Source organism: Phyllostomus discolor, chromosome 3 (assembly GCF_004126475.2).
Source record: "Phyllostomus discolor isolate MPI-MPIP mPhyDis1 chromosome 3, mPhyDis1.pri.v3, whole genome shotgun sequence".
Lineage (NCBI taxonomy): Eukaryota > Metazoa > Chordata > Mammalia > Chiroptera > Phyllostomidae > Phyllostomus > Phyllostomus discolor.
In genome coordinates this window covers 195,730,137-195,753,159 of record NC_040905.2, presented here as the reverse complement: position 1 = coordinate 195,753,159, position 23,023 = coordinate 195,730,137, and the positions used below count along the sequence as shown (strand labels likewise).

The window sequence follows — 23,023 nt, the reverse complement described above, 5'->3', positions numbered from 1 at the left end:
CCTCCCATCTCATTCATGACTGCCCCTTTTTAGACCAAGGCTAGAGAAAAAGGCTGACTTTTGAGAAAGAGCTGTTTTGGTTGCAACTTGAATCTTGATGATATAGAAAGTCATTCCACAATTTTTTTTGTATTATTTTACAAGCTACTATATTTTGCATGTATTTCAAACGAGGGGGAGGGCTGTTAGTAATCGTAAGGGAGGGAAAGAAAGAAGGAGCAGGAGAAAGGAGCATTTTTACTATTATTTATTATGCTTTTTAAAAATCTTTTAAGAGGCCTTGGGATTTTATCTTATAGATAAATTCCTTGCTTTTTTTTTTTTTTAACATTTTAAAGCTTTTAGTGCTACTTTCCAGGGTGTTTAGTATTACCTCCAGTATGTGTATTTCTCTTTCTGGCAAATGGACCATTGTCTTTGCAACACTTCATTCACTCTGGGGGTTTGGTTTCCATCGCCCTCAGTGGTGTTTTTGGTGCCTGAGTGACTTGGTGACTGGGGAAAAGGATTTGGTGCCTGCTGTCTGAGGTCACCGTTGCAAAGGGCACTGCAGCTGTTCCCGCGCGGGGACTATTCTTAGCCTTTTGTGAAGTTAGGCCCTGTACAGGTTGCCTGGACAAGGCACTCCAGCATCCCGGTCTTGCTGCCGTCATTTGTCAGCACTTCCAACAGCATCACCTTATCTACACACCTTCCCTTTGGCACTAGCTCCTATCAGCCGGTGAGTAATATATTTTCAAATGAGTCATTTCATTAAAATGTTTAGCACCACCCAAGGTGGAAACAGGTCACGGTCAATATAGACGCGTGGGGAAATGTGTATCCCTGTAAATTCTCTGTGGGGAAATAAATTGGTATCAGTCACTCTGGAGGATAATTTGACAGTATCTATTAAAGTTATATACTTTGGCACATACCCCATTCCCATCTTGGTGTCTGCATTAGAAAAACACTCATGCGTGAGCCCAAGGAGACGTGCATAAAGAGATTCACTGAAGTCTTAGTTGAAGGCCAAGAAATAAAAAAACTTTCTGAATACACAATAGTGGGAGGACTGAATACATTTAGGCATATTGATATGATTTAAATACCGTGCAGCAGTTAAAAAAATGATAAATACACAGAGAGGGCAAAAGTAGGTTTACAGTTGTGAGTATGCAAAACACAGAGTTTATTCTCGCATTATTATTCATTGTATTATTTTTCGTACAACTGTAAACCTACTTTTGCCTTCTCTGTATATCACAACCTAGCTGTGAGTCCCCAAGATATCTGATGGAGGGCAAAGAAAGCAAGATGCAGAATAATACTTACAGGAAGATACTAAAACTGTAAAATAAGACCATACGCTTTTAGAGATAAACATATGGTACATTAATGTAAATGCACAGAGAAAGGTCTAATAGAATAGACATTGTAAAAGGAAATACTATTGCTTCCAAGAGGGCAAACATTGGTGCTTGGGAGATGGGAAATCCTTCCAAAGGTTAACCCTACCTGAAGAAATCTTATTCTTTTGTATTTAATTTCCCTCATAGGGAGAATTTAAATTTAATTAAAGCACTCTGCTTGAGAGTCACCAGTGGGGAAAAAAGCCCTGGCCACAGCATTTAGTAACGGAGCACACAGGAGACAGGGGTGGGGGAGAGAGGTTTCCTCCTCTCGGTGCCCCCATTTCCTAGTCTGGAAAATGAGCACAGTAATAATAAAGCCAACTTCACAGGGTTGTTTAAAGGATGGAAGTGGATCATGTGTGTAAAACTTAGAATAGTATCTAGTACATATTTTTTCTTTTTTAAGATTTTGTTTATTTGTTTTAGAGAGGGGAAGGGAGGGAGAAAGAGAAGGAGAGAAACATCAATGTGTGGTTGCCTCTCATGTGTCCCCTAGTGGGGACCTGGCCCGAAACCCAGGCATATGCCCTGACTGGGAATCGAACCGGTGACCCTTTGATTTGCAGGTTGGCACTCAATCCACTGTACCACACCAGCTAAGGTTGGTATGTATTCTTAATATATCTAAGCATGATTATTTAGCGAGCACTGTGGCAGACCCGGGGATACAAGAATAAATAAGATAAACAAGGCCTTTGCCCTGCCAGAGCTCAGAAATGCAGTAGGAGGTAGACAGATAAGGAAACAGAAAACTGCAATGCTGTGTCACAAAAGCTGTGATACAGGAAGTCTCAGGGCTCTAGGAGCAAAGAGGAGAACCCAGGAAAGCTTTGCAGGATCAGTGAAGGCCTCTAGAAGGAAGACCCTGGGCTGGAATCTTATGAACCAGAGTATGAGCGATTCTGGTAAAGAAGAGGAAATAGCCTGTGTGAATGTCTAATGTTCCAATGTGAGCGAGGGCACAGTATTTGCATATTAGTTCAGGGTAGTTGCAGTATGGAGAGGCATGAAGTTGTAAGTAATGTGCTAGAGCCAGCTCTGCCAGCTGACAAATCTGGTTGTTAAGTTTGCAGGAATTCAGTGAGCCCATTGACTTCATGCTTGCAGCTTGACATCAGCCAGGGTGGAGTATTTACATCATGGAAACTGGCAAACACAGTCCTTCGCCCCTAAGAGTCTATTGTTATGTATTTATCAGCATACTTCTGGTTGTAGAGGAGGCAGATAGGTTAGGTTATGAGGTTGGAGAAGATTTTGCAGGGCCTGGCAAGCCACATGAAGAAATTTAATCTCAAAGAAGCCCATGTAGCTTTTAATTCTTAGACCTGAGTTTAAACCCTGACTTTTGACAATTAAAACATTTTATTTTATCCCCAGTGAGGAGATTTTTTCGTTGTTTTTGAGAGAGAGGGAGAGAGGGAAACAGACTGACAGACAGACATTGATGTGATAAACGCAAGAGAGGAACATCAATTGGCTGCGTCTCCCGTGCACCCTGACCGGGGACCAAACCACAACCTGGGTGTGTGCCCCGCCCAGGAATTGAACCAGCCACCTTTCAATCTATGGGATGACACTCCAACCAACTGAGCCACACTGGCCAGGGTGACTTTTAACAATTTTGTTGAAAAAGCTCATTAATTAATCTCAACCAAGATAGTGAGCTCCATTATTCTTACCACATGTGGGGAACAGTAGTAGCCTGTGATTGTTGGGGGAACTCAAATCCACTTGGAAGGTGTCAGCTGTAAACTGGGGTATTAGGTCACAGGGAGAGGCAGCTTACTCTTCTGGAGACATGCAGACCATTGGGTCACTTGTTTCCCAGGATCCTCTGGTTGACAACGGGCCTCCTGATTGATCATATGTCAAATCTCACATGTGATCTGTGCAGTCAAGTTTTAGTCCAACGCTGACGTGTCCTTGCCCCTAAACCTGCATTGATGTTTTCTCTCCTATTACCAAGTTTTCCCCAGATTCAGAGAAGGTAAAAGTAATTTAAATATAGCCTCTCCCTTAGACAAGGCGAAACAAGCAGTTCACTCAATCAGCTCAGCCTGGTATTGTCTGGCACATCAATTGCATTCTTTCAGAGTGAATTCAGGGACCGGTGTAAAGATAAGCCCATGTTCAAGTGTGAAAGTCCTGACGATTCTTTTCTAAGGCAAAAATTCTTTGCTAAGGCAAAAACAACAGTTTTAAAAAAAAGAGCTTTTGGTTTTGTTTGTTACTCTTATTCATCTGGTAACAAAGAGCATTTTTCTTATCAAGGCTGCCAACTACTAGATATAAACTAATTAATATGAACAAATAGCTTGTGATTGTTTGAAACAATAATAGGGAAGAAAGCGTTCATTGTCACTCCTGCTGGGATTGCTATTTAGTTAGTGAAAGATATGCCTTGTGCTTTGAAGTGGGGCAAGTTTGTATTCCCTGCGCCACTCCCCGCCTACACTGTAAGATGGATTTTTGTTTTCTCATGCCCCGGGAGCACCTTGGTCTTACGAAGCAGGATGAATAGTGAGGCGAAACTGGACTAGCAGCAGCAGGAAGGTTGTGTGTGTGAGTGATTTATAGTTCTGTTAGTCCAGACGCTGATAAAGAGCTTCCTTACCCAGAGGAAGCTCCGGGGGTGTTTGCAGACAGGAACGTGCTCATTTGGTTAAATGAACGTGTTCTACCCTGTGGATGTGGTGGAGGGGGTGGGGAGGTGGGATAGGACACCAAAAAACCTGCCACTCTTAATGACTGTTTTCTGTTTCTAGAACTGTGTTGAGAATTACTTTAATTGTGGTTCATCGAGTTACTGTGGGTAGAAGATGGATTAAAAGTTTTATTTTTCTTTTGAATGGAAGGGTCAATAGTTCAGTACATGAAGGAGTGGGTTGGCCTCTCTCAAATCTAGGTCTGGTATTAGAGACCAGCAAAGTTGTTTGAAAACTTCAAAGGTATTCAGATCTCAAACCTGTGATTCCAGTTAGGAAGGATTCTTTTCTATCAGCGTTTTTTTTTTTTTGCAAGGTATTTCATTCTGCCTGTCATTTATGAAGTGGCTATCTTGGTTTTAATGCAAGGAAACAAGAACATTTTGATTTCTCCAAGTTCCTACAAGATTTCCCGTAGCTTTCATTCAAGACATGAATTTGAGCAGATTTTTAATGTCTTAAACAACAGAATTGTTTCTGTAGTTCTTACCCCGTGTTCTGATATAACACAATTAAATTTCCATTTATTGTCTCTTGGAAAACAGGTCTTTTGAACATCGTTACCAACAGGTTATCTGAACAGAATTCATAGTATTTCCAAAGTCTATGTTTCAGAGGTTTTAATTCTGACATTAGAAAGTGGATACTTGTGGATTAAAGCAATTGAATTCAATATTAAATAGGTTGTGATTTCGAGATCGAAATACTTTTTTTTCTCAAGAACTTTGTATTATGGCAGCTTTCAAACATTTATGAAGATAACAAGAATAATATAATGAAGCCCAATATAGCCACCACCTAGATTCAACGATTATTAACATTTTGCCTTACTTAATTTGTTTTCTTCCATTTGGGGGGGATGGAGTATTTTAAAGCAAATCTTCGACATGTGTCATCTTATCTCAGCCTTTATACATCAATCTCTAAGACATAATTCACTTATATAGCCATTACAGTGCCATCATTATCCTTAGAAAATTTTTAAAACTCTCTAATGTCATTTTATACTCACTTATATTTGGATTTCCCCCAATCATTTTTCTAAAAAGTGTTTTTGTAGTTGATATATTATGTCATCCTTTAAAAACATCGATTAGATTAGTTTACTGTTCAGCTTAAAACTGTTCCATGATGTTTTAAAGGTTTGAATAGTGTTTCCCCATTTATTCTCTAAGTGAGGAAATAGACTGAAATATTAACCAGAATATTTCACCACAGATGAATAAAAACACGAGACCCACACAGATGGCTGCCAAGTCAGGGCAAGGCTGATCGCTAGTGCTTTCTTTTAGATTAAAGTGGGAGCCATTAATTGCAGTCTGAAGCATGTTTCCAGTGCTATGCAATGAGACGTAGCGTGGTCTGGCCTCACCGACCATGACCCTGAGAAAAGAGAAGATCTAGGTGGGCTTTGATCCAGGTGGGTTTGGGTTCAAATCTCCTAGCTGGGAGATTCTTCAATACTCTTTTAACTTCATTTGTTTGAATCTCTAGAATTCAAATAATACTCCCTGTGCTCATGGGTTTACATGGCAAAATATCTGCTAAGTGCTCTGTACAGTGTCAGCCTCTAAATAGATACCTGCCACATGTTAGTTCGTTCCTTGTCCTCGTCATTGTTCTGGGAGCTCTTTACAGGGAGAAAGTAGTTACCTCCTCACGTGGCCTGTGTGTATGGGGTGCCTATGCAGTATGCCAGAATATCCATCAAAGGAACGCCAAGTTAGATAAACACTCTACGGAAAACTTCAATGTATTGCCAGGAATAAATGCATGTAGAGATAAACATTGAAATTTCTGACTTAACTCCGTCTCGAACTGTGTTTCCATTAGAAGTTAAATTCGTTCTCATGTTGCAGTGTGAATTCATCTATGCCCTCTTCTGTGTTTATACATTCAGATAAAGTTTGAGAGGGTATCACGTTTCAGAATCTGAGGGCACATTTTCGGTTTGCTATTCATAAAACAAAATGATCCCGGGGTACCTAGGGTCGACCACAAATGTGACCTTTCACATTTGTTTCTTTTTCTTTCTAACTGCTTAGTCTTTAAAGATTAATGGAGCTACCTGTTTATCCTGCAAAGGGATGTGGCCCTCTCTCTCTTACTGCCCATCATGGCGCTGTTTGCCTCCTGGCTTCCTCTCCCCACTCCTATCTTCTCCGGCGAGTTCTCTTTCACCTTCTGGTGCAGCTTTTCTCAGTGCTTATTCTTAGTGAATAAACACTAAGGTGGGTGCCTTCTGACTCATGTGATCTGAACGTTTCAGGAGAACAAATGTTACAGAAAGAGTAATCAGTACTCAGTCCTTAAAAGGAGGTGATGTTTTTCTCTCCATTATGTAGGCGGGACAACGCCCTGCTCCTCTAACCAGCTGAGGAGGTCATAATAATAGGGCCTGGGGGATTGACATCTTTCGAGAACTGTACCTTGCTGTAATGAGACTGTTGGCTCTGTGATGATACTGCCATTTGGTAATGGCCTAGCATCACTTAAAGAACTGCCCTTTCCTTACACTTATCCCACTTATCCCTGATTGTCCTAGTCAGGCTCAGGCTGGAACAGAATTGATAGCGGTTGATATCTGCTCTTTAGCAGCAGACAGGATGCTTAAGAAAAGACCATGAAGTGGGTTAGTTCTTGGAGCGCTAGGTTGGCAATTAAGCAACTTTCAAAGATGTGGACAGTGTTTGAGAGCCAGAGTGCCAGTCCTGCAGGGAGAGGGGTAAGGTGTGGTAGTTGGTGAACTTGGTAGCTGCCTGATTTCAGAATGTGTGTCCTTAGGTGAATCTCCACCAGCCAGTTTAAGGAGGTTTTAGAGCCTTAGTTCAGGCCTGGAAGGAAGAGATATTCATCTGGCTTCAGGTCTGGGCAACTCTAAGGGCTTTGCATATCTAGAACTCTATTTAGCATTAACTCAATTGTGGTTGACCCCAGGTTACTGGGGTAACCTGGCAAAAACAATGGAGGGGAGGACCCCGGAAGAATCCCACCCCTAAAGCCTGTGTTTAGGGCTTACTCTGACACACTGTATTGTGTGTGGATGACCAGTAAGAACTTAGGACTCAGCAGTCCCAGGGAAGGGGGTGCATAGATCTCACCTCTGGGAGACATATCAATATGGAGAGGCTCAATTGCCTGTCAGCCCACTGTCTACCTCAAGATTAGCTTGGAGCCCTGGCTGGCATAGCTCTGGTCTGCGAACCAAAGCATCGCATGTTCGATTCCCAGTCAGGGCACATGCCTGGGTTGCAGGCCACGGCCCCCAGCAACTGCACATTGATGTTTCTCTCTCTCTCTCTTTCTCCCCTCCCTTCCCTCTCTAAAATAAATAAATAAATAAAATCTTAAAAAAAAAAAGATTAGCTTGGTAAAGTGGGGCACCACTGAATCTGTGGATAGAAATTCAACTCTGTGATGGTGGAAAAAAAAAAAGATACAAGGATCAGGGAATCTATAAGGATTATAGATTTAGTTACACCATGATGTTTAACTCAGTCGTAATCAGGAATATACATTCGTTCTTATTAGGATTTTTTGAATGATTTTTCCATTGAAATTATTAAAAATAAATTGCTTTAAATATTTAAAATATTAAATGCTGCCTTTTTTGGTTGTACATTTTATTGCTTTCCTCTAAGCTAGTTATGGGGAAAAGGCATAAACAAGCTGTTTGTAAGAAAAAAAGAGTACAATAAGTATAAGTAGCAGAATAAAGAAAAACTTAAATGAGTATACAATCCTAGTCTTTTAAAAATTGAACACATACAACTAATACGATGTTACATGTCAGTTATATTTTAGTAACTTAGATGAGTAAATTACCCCCCAAAGTATTGAGTGGTTTAGAATAATTCTAATAATAAAGTAAATGTAAGAATTATTTGAGATTATTTATGAAATGTTATTAATAGGTATTAAAGTTAACTTAAATAGATACTATGTCTATGGATTGTAAGGTTATTGATTTGATGTCAGTTCTCTGAAAATGCATCTATAGATTAAATGCAACCATGATAAACATTCCAAAAAAATTTTGAGACCCAAAATGCAAAAGGTCAGAAATAGCCACTATAATCTTGAAGAAGAACTAGGTGGGAAAAACAAGGCAATGTGGTATTTGTGTGGGGTTAGAAGAAACCAGTAGAAGAAATAGAGAGCCTAGCCACCAACTTCACGTGCACACACGCACACACACACACATCATTGTAAAAAAATTGAATCAAGATAATAAAGAAACATATTCAGCTATTCGCCTATGAGAGAAAATGGGCTAATGGAAAATAACTTCATTTTCTTCATACAATGACTTATTTCGTTATATTGTATTGATCAGTGAGTTCAAGAAAGCTGCATTTTAGAGATAGTATTTGGTGTATGGAGGTTCCAGCCTTCTGAGTCATGTGATTTGAACGTTTCAGGAGAACAAATGTTACAGAAAGAGTAATCAGCACTCAGTCCTCAAAAGGAGGTGATGTTTTCCTCTCCATTTTGTAGGTGAGGAAACTACCTCCTGAGAGGGGAGTGTTGCATAATTCACTGGGGTCGGATTAGTAAACTACATGAGTGGGATTTGAACTCAGGTCTCACTGGTTCTAAGGCCTAAGCTTTCAGCCACTATAAATCTGCAATGTTATCTCCCCATATTCTTTATTGCCTCCCAAGAAATAGAAAATGTAAGCGAAGCATCATCACTTATTTCAGTTTTTATCCATGAATCATTCTTTGGACCTGGCGAAGTGTAGCAATAGTGCCTGCCGCTTCTCTCGCCCTCTGCTTCCTTCCCCTCTGTCTTTTGTTGGCAACAGAACCATTTGCTGTGACTCAGATTAAATTAGGTGTTTTTAAAGAAATATGTCGCCCTGGCTGGTGTAGCTCAGTGGATTGAGTGCAGGCTGCAAACCAAAGTGTCACAGGTCCGATTCCCAGTCAGGGCCCATGCCTGGGTTGCAGGCCATGGCCCCTAGCAACCGCACATTGATGTCTGTCTGTCTGTCTGTCTGTCTCTGTCTTTCTCTCTCTCCCTTCCCTCTCTAAAAATAAATAAATTAAATCTTAAAAAAAAGAAATATGTCAAACATACAGAAAAGGGCAAAGAGAACTATAATACAGTCATATATCTATTACCTAGCTTTGTAAAATTTAAACATTTTGATGTAATTGCTTCACAATTTGGGACTTCAACAAATAAATGAATAAAGTTGGAGACCTGGTACTGTCCGAGTTTATTAATTCTCTCTTAGCCCAGACCATAAATTGATATTTATCACCTCCCCACATGCATGTGTATGGATATGTACATATGTGGGAAAATATAAACAGTGCATGTGTTGCTGCAAATGTTCAACATTCCTGTATAGTGCTTACATTTGTAAACATTGCATACAAGTCTCGCATGTATACTTGTGCAAATTGCCGTGGTCATCAGTGAACCTAAAGCTTTACTTGGTTTATTTTAACTGCTTTATAGTCTGCCTTTCTGGTTATATTGCCATTTACTCATTCTCCAACTGGCGAATATTCACGTTGCTTCTAATATGTTGGTATTGGAAAAAAGGGGCAGTGAAAATTGTTATGCCTGTCTCCTGTGGCACGCATGGGAATTTTTCTAGTTACACTCTTTCAGTCGTGTGTATGAGCATGACCAACTTTAGTGATTTCTGCCAAACTGTTTTTCAAGGTAGTTGCACTAAATTTTACTCCCATCAGCATTATATGGCGGTCCTCACCACCACTTGATATTTCCATACTTTTTGCTATCCTGATCAAAAAATGAATTGGATCTGGCTATGGTTTGTATTTAATTTTCTCTGATTCCCTGGAATGGTAATTATCTGTTCATGTGATTGTCGGCAATCCGGTTTGCTCATCTGTGAATTGCCTGCCCCCATCTTTGCCTGTATCTACTGTTGAATTGTTTGGCTTTTTCTTTTTGATTTGCAGAAGGTCTTTTCATTTCACTGTATAAACTAAGCCTTTTTAATGTGCATTGTCAAACTTTCTACTAGTCTTCAGCTTTTCAGTGACTACAAAACCTTTTGTAGCACAGATGTATGGAATTTTTAATTAATCAGATTTTGTCAATGTTTTGGTCTTGTTTAGAAAATCCCCTTATTCACAAGTTATAATTTTTTTTATTTTTATATGTCTTTATATCACCTGAAGTTAATTTCTTCTGTGTATGATGTGGCATAGATATGCAATTTATTTTATTTTTTTCATATAGATGACCAGTTATGCCATTTTCCTCATTGATGGGTAAAGCCCATGTGTCGTATCAAGTTGCCATAGAAGTGCGTGTTTTTGGCTCTCTATTCTATTCCATCGGCTTATTCACGTATTTCTGTACCAGTGTCACAATATCTTTTCTGCTACCACCTTAAGGTAACATGTGCTTTTCCGTGGGGCCTCTAGTTCTTGGTCGCCCCAGTGAGCTGATCTCGGATACTCTGGTTCTTCCGTGCTTCCTTCCATATCACAGTTCAGGGCGTGTGTCAAGCTTCATGGAAAACTCTTGGAATTTTCATTTTGTCACATTAAATTTAGAAATTGATTTTGGGAAGATTGACCCCACATCTTTCTCTGCTCAGGAAACATTTTCCTTCTTCATTTATTTAGGTTTTCTTGTAAGTTTTTGAATAGTTGGACTTATTCTTAGATACATTAGAGCTTTTGTTGTTGTCAATATGTTTTTCTTGAAATAATACTTTAAAACAAACCACATGGAGGCTTGTCAGCAGGGAGGGGAGGGGAGAGGGTGGGAAAAAAGGCACAGGGAATCAGCAGCATAACTGGTAGGTACAAAACAGACAGGGGGAAGGTTAAGGATAGTATAGGAAATGGAGAAGCTGAAGAACTTGTATGTACAACCCATGGACATGAACTAAGGGGGGGATTGCTGGAGGGACTGGGGTGCTGGGCAGAGGGGGACAAAGGAGAGAAAAAATGGGACAACTATAATAGCATAATCAATAAAATATACTTAGAAATATTTTTCTGGTGTTTCCTCTAAGAACACAGTTGATTCATGTAGCTCAACATTTAATCCAACACATTTGTTAAGTTCTTTTAATGAAGTTTGTTTATAGACTATATTACAGCATATATGTAACTGATTATATCCTGTGTGGAAAACCATAAGTTTTTTCTTTTTTCGAATCCTCTCCCTTTTTTGTGTTTTTGCCATCATCACCAGTATATCCTAAAAGCCACTGATGATTAAGTCAACTTTGTTTTGTTTTTGTTTTAAAAGGGACTGCTTCCATCAAATATCACAATTGCCATACACTTTTTTTTAATCAAAATTAAGGAAGTTCCCTTGTAATCCTGGATTGTCAAATTATCATGAAAGGTAATTCGTATTTACCAAATGCATTTCCATGTCTGTTGGCATGAACTGGCTATTTTATTTCCCTGAATTTGTTCATGTGGTGAATTATATTACCACATTTTAAAATGTTTGCATTCATCTTTGTATTTCAGTATAAAGCCTATTTAGTCACTATGATACATATTATATTTATATATAATATGTATATAATATAATATATGATATGATATATAATAATATAATATAATATATGATATGATATGATATACAATAATATAATATATAATACGTAATGCATATTATGTTCTTAAATAATATTGGCTATTTATTTTACTCTTTACTTTTCTTCTTGCACCCTGGCTATGCTGGCTTCACACAATGATAATCTAACGTAAAATCAAATATAAAAAGTACTTTGAAAATATAAAATCAAAACTGTAGTACTAGGTAATTTCAGGTCAGTTTCAAAACAAGTGGAAGTCAGTTGCTTGAGAGTAAAATGTAACTCTTGAACTAGCTGAAGTGGAAAAAGGGGGATACAGAAACTCAGTCGGTTCAGTTTGGTCTCACACCTTGGCTCTGATCCTGCCGTGGACTGTTGTGCCGATTCTCATGCGTGATTTCCCTCCTGCGCCCAGTTCCTTCGGATGGTAAGTTCATCCGCAGTGGGGCTGAGCTGAGAGGCCGCCGCATGGCTTCGCTGAGGTCGGGTCCTCGGGAGAGTTCTGATGCTTGCTAGTGCCGGCAGAGTGGGAGGGGGTGGGGACATCACAAGCTCAGGACCACAGTTTGTGTCACTTTCTCCTTTTGTGGGTTCTCAGACTTGGCAGAATAACTTCAGGTCCATTTATAGGATCAGGATCATGATTTCTGAAGGGAGTCTTTTATTCATTTTCCAGCCTGGATCTTCAGCTAAAATAGACAAACTCTCTTCTTTTCCTTAGTGCAAATGGGTAGATAGATGATGATGATGATGATCTATTCTTTTACTGATAGGGAGGCCTTCAAAACTACTAGCTCCATGATTGGATGTCAGTTTTAAGTCATTGCCTCAGTCAAGGCCAAGGACTCATCTTTTCCCAATAATATTTAACACTCTGTTTTCGTAATCTGACAGCCTGCTGCCAGAGGAGCCTATAACCTTGAGCCTATAACCTTTGAGCTCAGCAGGGCATTTAGAAGGCTTATCTTTTTCTCCAGCATGTCTTTGTATGTTCAACGAATTCTTTCATTCCTTCCTCTTGGGACCAAGTCAAAACTCTCTCTCTCTTTGGAAATTTGACAAGTGTGGTGTTCCCCGCTTTATCTCAGCCTGTTACAAGGGGCTGTAAAAAAAATACAAAGTATTTTCATTGATTTATCATTTGTTTCCTATAGTTCCTTTTTACATGTGTGTACAAACTGGGGCAAAAGTAGCTTTGCAGTAGTTCGTATGGAAAAGGACACGCAGGTCGTGATTATTTCAATAGCTTTATTAACTGTGTTTTGTGCACTTATAACTGTAAACCTGCTTTCACCCCACCCCGTGCGTCATACTCGTACACACTGTTACTTTCTAAGAAGTGACATCTTACGCACTTTTTCAGATAACCCTTAAAAATCTAGTAGTTACGTAACTACTAAAATTCTTCAGCAATTTTAAGGATTCTAGCTTTTAAACATTTTTAGTGGGAATCAGCTTTGTTTTGTGGCCCATTTTCTAGTTCTAGTGGCAAATTATTCTACTTTTTAAATTGTTTCTAATTTGAGGCTATAAAAAGGGTGGGAATTCTTTTTCTTGTTAATAGGGACTTAATGGCATTTAATTCTATGCTGTCTCTCTCCTAGGCCTTTTTTGGGGGGTGGGGAAGCAAATGTATGAAAGGTCTGGTTATTTTAGATTTAAGAGCCAGAACTGAAGAAGCCTGTGAGAAGACTCATACCTGGCTTTACAAAGGAGAGAGTTGGCACTCGGAGCATGTGTGAGACTTACTGGAGGCCAAATTAGCTGGTGAGCATCAGCATCAGGAGGAAGTCCTCACCCACTCTATTGCTGTACTTAACCTAAGTGGGAAAGTGAGAAGGCTTGATTTGTGTCTTATTACTGGTCCTTCATCCAGCATAGATTAAAATCTTCCTTTTGGAATGACAGTGGAGTGCATATTTACATTCTTATCTAAGTGCTTACTAAGTCACATAGGTTTAATTGCCAGCCCGTGAGCCTGTGCCAGCTGTTCCCTCCCCCACTCTGCTAATGAATATGTGATTGTCTCTGAGGAGAATGGACAACACAGCGGACGGACGGACTGTGAGCGGCCCCACCGCAGGTGCTCAGGTGCATCGTTTGGCCACCCTGGAAGGCGGACGGCAGTGCCGCAGCACGCCCATACCTGGCATTCCACAGGCGCTTGCGAATGTGCGAATGAACAAATGGAGTGCGCGGTGAAGATGAACAGCCCCTGTGCCTCTTTGAGTGGGGGCCTGGCAGATTTGTTATGACTTCTCTGGAGGTCACGTGACAGGGGGAGGTAAATTTCTGAGATGTGGACCATCTGTTCCGTAGAGCAGCCAGTGACCCGGCATCCTGAGATGTAATTGGTGAATGTGAAAAGGGCATGAATGTGGACTTCTCTTTTTAGTTTTGAGGACAATTTAATTTTGGGTTAATCCTGTTTTATTTACATCTTTGTTCCTTGGGCAGGGTGTATTTCTGTAACTTATTGGAGAGATTTCTAATTACAGTGATTTGGATTTTGAATAATAAACCTAACAAAGTATTTATTGAGTTTTGTCTGATTATATATTTGTTTTTCCCTAAATTTCCTGCAATTAATATTACATGTCTAAAGAAGAAAAAATATTGTTTGCAGTCTTACCTATATAAATTTTACAAAATTGTCATTCTGTACATTGTTTCTCTTTTCCCCCTATTTTCACTCTTTATTTCCAGTAATATGAAAAGTAGCCATCCTACTTTAGTATATTAATTGCTCAATTTGATATTTTTTGAATCATCATATTTAAATTTATTTCTGAAAATTTTTCTTGCAGCCCTCGAGTGGCTCAGTTGGTTGCAGCGTTGTCCTGTACACAAAAAGGTTGCGAGTTCGAGCCCTGGTCAGGGCACATCCTTGGGCTGTGGTTCAATCCCCTGTCAGGGTGTGGGTGGGAGGCAACCCATCAACATTTCTCTCTCACATTAATGTCTCTATCTCTCTCTCTCTTTCTCAAATCAATAAACATATCCTTGAGTGAGGAGTTTTTTAAAAAAGAAAATTATTGTTATAATTTAAATAGTGTGTTTTGATTCTTATCTGAGTAATAAAAAATTAACAAGTATTTACATATTTCTATTTCCTTAATTTCAAGTTCTTATTCATACAATGATTTAAATCTCAGATTATTATTAAATTATTAATTTGTAATTATACTTTCAAGAATTATTTCTGATACTGCTTTAAGTTTTGTAACCATATGAAAGGCAATTACTTAGACCCATATGTCTTGTGGGTTTTTGAGGCTTGCTGCCAGTGTTTTTACTTTATTTCATTTTGTTTTTACTTTTCTCATGGCTTAGTTACATTTGTATTTTCCTTAGGAAGAAAATGTGTACGATGTGCTTCCCGAGCTCTGACATCCTTGGGGCCATGTTCTTTACCATCCATGTGTGAGAACATCAGTGTACAGTCCTTGGCTTTGGAATTTATGGATCTCCCACATTTTCTCCAAATAATGGAGATTTTTAAAATTTAATCTTTCTTGTATTTTTTTCCATTACCATTTAGTCCCCTTATATACCCCTCCCCCCAGCAGTCACTACACTGTTGTCCATGCCCATGAGTCCCTTTTCCTTTTTGCCCAGTCCCTCCACCCTTGACCTCCCCCTCCCCGCCCCCAGCTGTTATCTGCTCTCCATCTAGGAGTCTGTCTCTGTTTTGCTTATTAGTGCAGTTTGATTGCTCTTCTTCTGTCCTTTGGAATTCTGCAGCAGAGACTTGGTGATATCCTGTTCTCTCTCTCTCCCTAGATGTTTGACTTGTTTGCTTTTTGTTTATTTTTTTATACTATTAGGATTTTTAACTTTACCCTTGAGATTCCAACATCTAAGCAAGTTATATTTAAATTTTACTTCCTTGTAATTGACTCTTTTGTAATTTATATAAACTTCAATGGTAATCTGAGGTCTTCTTTTTTACAAAAGGTTTTCATTGAGTTTATTGGGGTGACATTAGTTTCATTGAGTTTACACAGATTTCAGGTATACAGTTTTATAATACATCATCTGAGCCCTGGCTGGTGTATCTCAGTGGATTGAGCGTGGCCCTGAGAACCAAAGAGTTGCTGGTTCGATTCCCAGTCAGGGCACATGCCTAGGTTGCGGGCCAGGTCCCCAGTAGGGGGTGTGTGAGAGGCAACCACACACTGTTTTTCCCTTTCTTTCTCCTTCCTTTTCCCTCTCTCTAAAAATAAATAAACAAAATCTTTCAAAAACATACATCAACTGTATATTGTACTTGTATGTTCACCACCCAAAGTCAAGTGCCCTTCAGTCACCATTTATCCCCCTTTACCCTCTCCTTTCTCTCCCTATGAGATGGATCTTTCTTCTTAAGCAATAACTTATCTTATGTTTTAGTTGTATTACATTAGTTCTGTCCTACTCTTTCTTGTGTTCCTAGAATACCAAGATTTTTTTTTTCCTACATGTATCTTCTTTTCTTTTATTCTTGTCATCTCTGACCTTCTTCTCTGAGTGGTGAGGGAATTTGTTAAGTATGGCTTCTATTTGCCATTTCAGTTTTCTGGAATTTCTATACTTGTATTTCATAGCTTAAATTGCTATTTTTAATTCAGAAATTGTTTTCATCTCTTTGGTGGGAGCAATAATGGCTTTCCAAGATTTAGTCTCTACAACTGGTAACTATGCTACCTTACATAGGAAAAGGGACTTTTCAGATGTGATTAAAGATTTGAAAGGGGGAAGTTATCCTAGGTTATCTGGATGCCTCAGTGTAATAAAAAAGAGACTTAAATGTGCAAGAGGGAGGAAGAAAAGTCAGTGCTAGAATGATATAATGTGAGAAGGACTCGACTGGCCAGTGCTGGCCTTGGAGATGGAGGAGTCCAGAGGCCGAGGAATGTGAGTAGTCTGTAGAAGCTGGAAAACACAAGAAAAATTGTCTAGAGACTCTGGAAAAGACAACAGCCCCACCCAAACCTTGGCATTTTAGTCTAGTGAGACAGACTTTGGACTTCTGATTTCCAAGACTATTAGATAATGAAATACGTACTTTTTCTGTTTGCTGTATCATTATGGCCATAACTACCTTAGTGATTTATAGGGATCATAGTTGAATTGGATTGTCCCAGAGCTTGATGTGGGTTTTTGCCTAAATCCATCGGGCCCTAAAGAAGTAAGAGAACCCATTCATGCAACCCTCTGGCTCCTATTAGAGGCTCTGCCGGGGTCTCCTTCCCGTATGTGCCAGACCTGCTTTTTGTAGGTGTAGGAGAGATTTAATTATTTCAATTCAGTCCTATTGTACTACATTTAGCTGAAACTCCCTGACTTTTTCCCAGGTATATTCTACCATCACCATTTTTAATTTCTGGTCTATGTTTTACTGTTTTCATATTTAGCTGGCAATTTTTATGAGCTATAGAGTTCTTACTCAGAATTCTTCATATAGAATTTTAAATCTGAAACAGACCTTATATATCATTTAGTCTAATTTCCTCATTTCACAGATGATAAAACTGAGGTTCAATAAATCACATAAGCTGTATCATTAAATATAGTATGGTTTTTGTGGTGTCACTGCTTAATTTTTGAGAGCAAGAGATAGCATAGGATGGAGTTACATGCCATTTATTGAGTAAATGTATGGGGCACCATTAGAGAACACTTGTCAGTTTTATTCATCTTAGCATATTGTGGCTTAAAAAGAAAAAAGTTGTACTTTGTTTTCTTAGCCTTAACTGTATAGTTTTTGTTTTTTTTTTTAACTTCGGAAAGAGCAAAGAAGCTACACATATAATTGCTTGACTTTGTTGGCATTCAGAAGTTGGAGTGCTATGAAATTCTACATGCTTCATGTTTGATTTAAAAATGTCTTTAACCAGTCCCGACCAGCGTGGCTCAGTTGGTTGGCCATCATCCTGCAAAGTGAAAGGTCGCCAGTTCGATTCCTGGTGAGGGCACATGCTTACACTGTGGGTTTGATCTCTGGTTGGGGTGTATGTGAGAGGCAACCAACAGATGTTTCTCTTTCTCATCGATGTTTCTCTCCCTCTGTTTCTTCCTCTCTTCTACTCTCTCTAAAAAAATGAAAAAAATAAATAAAATAAAAATGTCTGTTCAGAGAATGTAAATGGTTATGGGGCTAAAAGAACAGAGTTTTGTGTTTATATTTATAATTTTTTATACATCCTCTGCAGAGAGGAAACTTGTAAACTGTAAACATTTATTGGAACTAGCTTTAGTTTATTAATATGATCAATATATATTTAGCATCTAAAGTGTCTAACCATTGGATGCTGTACAAAAATAAAGGAGAAAGCTAGAATGTTTGCCCTCATAGGATTTATAGCCTAGTGTGGAGAGGTGTCAATAGATAATTAAGCAGTTATTGTATAGTGTGGTTGGTGTTGTCACAGGAGTAATACAGGGAACTGTGACAGAAAACACCTCACCTAGATGTGAGAAGGTCTAGGAAGAATGACTAGGAAGAGTAACACCCCAACTGATACATGAGGAGGAGTACATGGTGAGATTGGGGGAAGAATGCTCCAGGGCCCATGGTCCCTGGACCAGTACCATCAGCTTCACCTAGGGCTCCACCTGAGATCTATTAAATCAGAAATTCTCAGGATGTGGCCATAAAACTGTGTTTTACAAACCCTGTAGGTGATTCTGATGCAGAAAACCACTGTACTTACTGATGCTGAGAACCAGATGTGCAAGAGAGCACAGCACACTAACTATAGCTGAAGCAGAGGGTTTTAATTCATTGATAGCTTGAGTTGAGTCTGGAGAAGCAAGGGAGGCCCGATTAGGTGGTGGATGAGTTTAGATTTTCATCTTAAGTGCACTTGTAAGCCAATGAAGCATTTCCAGTAGGAGAACATCTTGGTCAACTTGGTCTTTTAGGAAGGTCACTGAAGAAGAGATTGGTGTTGGGTAGAAAGAGCATTTCGGAAACCAGTGTAGTATTAATGCTGTGGCCATGAGAATGGAACAGTAGACAGCTTGAGCAGATACTTAGGAAGGAGAAGCTACAGGATTGGGTTATTGATGAAGTGATGAGGATGAGGGGAAGAGGAGGAATTCCAAGGTTTAGCACTCAGACCACTGGAAAGGTGGCAGTTTTCTAGTCTCTGGAATAGAGAACCTGGGAAGAAGTCGTTGGGGGTCATGAGGAAGATTATGAGTTTGAGCTTGGTTTTGCACACGGAGATGGAACTACTTATGGGGCAGTCAGTTAGAGATACCAGGAGGCAACTTGGTATTTGCCTAGAGCTCAGGAAAGAAGCATGGGTTGAATATGCAGCTATGAGAGCATTTGGGATATGTAAGATAGTTGAAATCTTGGATGACATATTAGAAAACTCAATGAAATTGTGTTGAATGAGAGCATCAATAGTGTAAAAGCGTTAATATTGCACAGAGTATGAGGAATCCAAGGAAATGACTGAGAAGGACAGCCAGAGGGAGGGATCAAAACCCTGAAGAGTATGATCTTATGAAAGCCAAATAGAGAAATTTCTAAGAAGAGCCTCTCAGTCACATATCTCATGCTCTGAGGAGGTCAGCAAGGTGAGGACTGAGCATTTTCCATTGGAACAGCCATAAGATTGGTGTAACTTAGGAATGTGACTAGAGCGGATTTGATGGAGGGGTGGGAGTAGCAGGCATCCTATAGCTAATTGAGAAATTAGAGAGCATTTTCCATGAAAGAGAAAAATAATCAAGGGCAGAAGGTAAATATGAAGTCATGTGAACTTCTTTTTTTTAAAAAAAGATGGCAGATACTGAACTTGAATGTGGATAGAGAAAGATTCAGGGGAGGAGAGAGAAGAATTGGGAGAAAATTGAAGATACAAGGAGGGGAGAGAAAGCAACTGTGGAACAAGTTTCTGGACTTGGTAGGAGTGGATGGGATTCAGAACACGTGGCTGGCGGGGTACACCTTTTCCATTGTAACAGAAGAGGGGGAAAGGATGGATTCTTGAATGGATAATTTGTCTTTTTGGTGGGAGAACGGTGAAGGAGTTCACATCTGATGATTCTCCTGTTCTCCTTTGTCAACTGCTGAGGGAGAGAGGGGAAGATGGGGCTCAAAAGAGAACAGTAGGTGAGTTTAAAATAATCACTGTAGAGAAGAAATAGAATAATAATTAAGAGATAATCCGGTTTCTTTTGGTACTGAAGTCTCGGTGAAAGACAGACATCATGAATTTCTACCGGAATCAATCTGCCAGAGATGATATTTTCCCTGACCCTTCTCAGTAGCCTTGATGTAGGCATGAAAGTAGCAATCAATTTCACTCACCCAAAACTGATGTTGTTGTAAGACATCGTTATGCAATCCAGTGGGGTGAGTAGATTAAAGGATAAAGGTCTCTGCTTCCTTATCTGAAAGTAGAAACTTCAACAGGGTATGACAACTGTAAAAATCTGTCATAACTCAGTGGCTAAACCAGCTCTGAGTAGACAGATAGGAGGCTATTTATAACCTTTATCAAATTTAATGTTTACAATACTGTGTTTGCTTTAGAAATTAATGTGTATGATTATGGAGTGCTGTCTCAATTTTTGACCAGGATGGTATATCATATATTGATTATGTGCTGTGTAACTAGTCTTGCAACCAGAAAAAATTCGAATTCTGAAGGACATCTGACTTGAAAGTTTCAGGAAGATAATGTATTCCTGTGTTAGTGACAAAGCTGTTGAAAGGATATACTATGGAATGTGAGTTGGATAAAGGGGGGCAATCCACTGGGGGAGAAATAGAATGCTTAAGGAAATAGAGGACTTCAAAGAAGTGATATAAAAATGAGAAATTTGGAAGAATGGAAAATGTGGTGGTGAGTATTTAGAATGTAAAAATTAATTATTTCCAAAGGGAGGCAGTTCTGATGGTGACAAAGTCCAGGGTGTGGCCGTGGGAGAGAGCAGATACGGTGTAATGAAACAGAAGGTCATCAGAGGGGAGGTCAAGGAATGGAAAGGCAGGAAAATTAGATTTTCTTGCCAACCAGAGTAATGGCAAGATTCGGGTGGAATGGAACACTACAAGCCACATTCTCAGATCTCCAGTGAATGAGGTTCTGTTCAAGGAACGTACGAGACCTGCATGTGTAAGACAAGGTCTTCCCTCCTCCCCTGGACTCTGATCTCTTTAAGGAACAGACACGTTAAGCTATAAGTAATTATGCAACATAGTATGTGTCATGATAGAAGCATGATCGAAAAGCCATTAGGTCTAAATGAGAACAGAGGCTGTAGATGTCTGGAGGAGTTAAAAGACTGACCATTTAATAAGCGTTTCCTACCGTTTTGGAACTTTCAGGGTTGGGTAAACATTTATGCATAACCTGTGGGTCTTCAGTAGAATATTTGGTCTAAAACAGTGGTTAAGTCTGCTGCACATCTGAAACTAATCTAATATTAGAACGTCCACTGTAATTGAAAAGTAGAAAAGTAATTTTAAAAATAGTGGTTAAGCCTGTCACATTTGCTAAGTGATTGATTAAATGCCGTGCATGCACACCACAAAGAAAAAGTTAATATGTGAACTGCCTTCAAGAAATATTTTCTGATTCTAGGAGTCTCAAATAAACCTGAAGCTTCAGGAAAAGTGATTCACTGTATGTGATGTGTAATTTTCTGATTTCTCCACATTCATTTTATTTTCTAACCTTGTTTTAATAGTTTAATGACTACCTATATTATTCTATTACAAACTTCCTGAATCCTTTTTGGATTCAAGTAAGGTATAAATAGTAAGCAAATATATTCTAGTTGATGACATTGAAAAATAAGAAAACACACGATACATTGTTTATCACTCTACATTTTGAATGATATGACTTTAAGTATACCTCACTTTTTGTCAAACAGTGTCAAAGTGTCAGCTGCTCTTTGGTCGTTCTATTAGGTGACATTTCTTATGCCCTCCAAAAAGAAAAAAGCTCTCAAACATCATAGATGGGTTGACGAGCACTATTCTGGGGAGAAGGCGTCGTGGGGGTGGGCAGTGCTGCCCACAGGAATGTCGAGCAGCAAATGCTGGCTTTTGGCAGAGAAGCTTTGATCCGTAGTGACCTCTTTGAAATGCTGAGACTGATGGCCCTGGTGGGGACTTGTCTGTCACAGATGGGACATTCTATGTGAGAACAGAAATGCTGAATAATAGGGCAATCATACCCTATCTATAAACCAACTGTGTTTACAGGTCCCCTAAATAACAGGCCAAAGTCAATTTCACTCTAGTAAATATTGCAATTTCAGTGCCCTGCAGAATTCTCATCTTTCTCGTGTATTTTAAGCACGATTTCTGGGCCATGTGGCTTTTCTAGCAGACTTCAATGATGTGCAACCGCCAAGTACAGACCTTGTCATTCATTTGACTCCAACTGTCTTTAATCTTGAGAATCTCGAGGGCAGTAACACAGTGAGAAACCTTGAGGTTTCAGCATAATCATAGCACATTATGCAGGGTCAGATTTTCAAATTCTTTGCTTTTTCGGGGGCCCACATTTACTCTAGAACTCTCGTGCTATCTACACATCTTTAAATTTGGATTTGTGGTTTCTTTTTTCTTCTGTTTTCATGTTTCTCCCTTTCTCCCCTAGTTCACAGCCATGAATGAACAACAGTGCTTCCACAACGAGTCCATTGCCTTCTTTTACAACCGGAGTGGGAAGCACCTTGCTACAGAATGGAACACAGTCAGCAAGCTGGTCATGGGACTTGGAATCACCGTCTGTATCTTCATCATGCTGGCCAACCTCCTGGTCATGGTGGCAATCTATGTCAACCGCCGCTTCCATTTCCCTATTTATTACTTAATGGCTAATCTGGCGGCTGCGGACTTCTTCGCTGGGTTGGCCTACTTCTACCTGATGTTCAACACAGGACCCAATACTCGGAGACTGACTGTCAGCACGTGGCTCCTTCGTCAGGGCCTCATTGACACCAGCCTGACGGCATCTGTGGCCAATTTACTGGCTATTGCCATCGAGAGGCACATTACAGTTTTTCGCATGCAGCTCCACACACGGATGAGCAACCGGAGGGTGGTGGTGGTGATCGTGGTCATCTGGACCATGGCCATTGTCATGGGTGCCATACCCAGTGTGGGCTGGAATTGCATCTGTGATATTGAAAATTGTTCCAACATGGCGCCCCTCTACAGTGACTCTTACTTAGTCTTCTGGGCCATTTTCAACCTGGTGACCTTTGTCGTCATGGTGGTTCTCTATGCTCATATTTTTGGCTATGTTCGCCAGAGGACTATGAGAATGTCTCGGCATAGTTCTGGCCCCCGGCGGAATCGTGACACCATGATGAGTCTTCTGAAGACGGTGGTCATTGTGCTCGGTAAGCT

The 23,023-nt window shown here is 39.7% G+C and overlaps 1 protein-coding gene across 3 annotated transcripts in view; it reads left to right on the top strand.

Moving 5' to 3' along the window:
• Nucleotides 1-23,023, top strand: part of LPAR1 (lysophosphatidic acid receptor 1) — a 136,774-nt gene that overhangs the window by 63,729 nt on the left and 50,022 nt on the right. For all 3 annotated transcript variants that reach the window (XM_036022044.1, XM_036022043.1, XM_028520110.2), the window contains exon 3: nucleotides 22,269-23,016. In XM_036022044.1, the coding sequence (XP_035877937.1) occupies nucleotides 22,269-23,016 (748 nt within the window). The remainder of the gene's footprint in view (nucleotides 1-22,268; nucleotides 23,017-23,023) is intronic.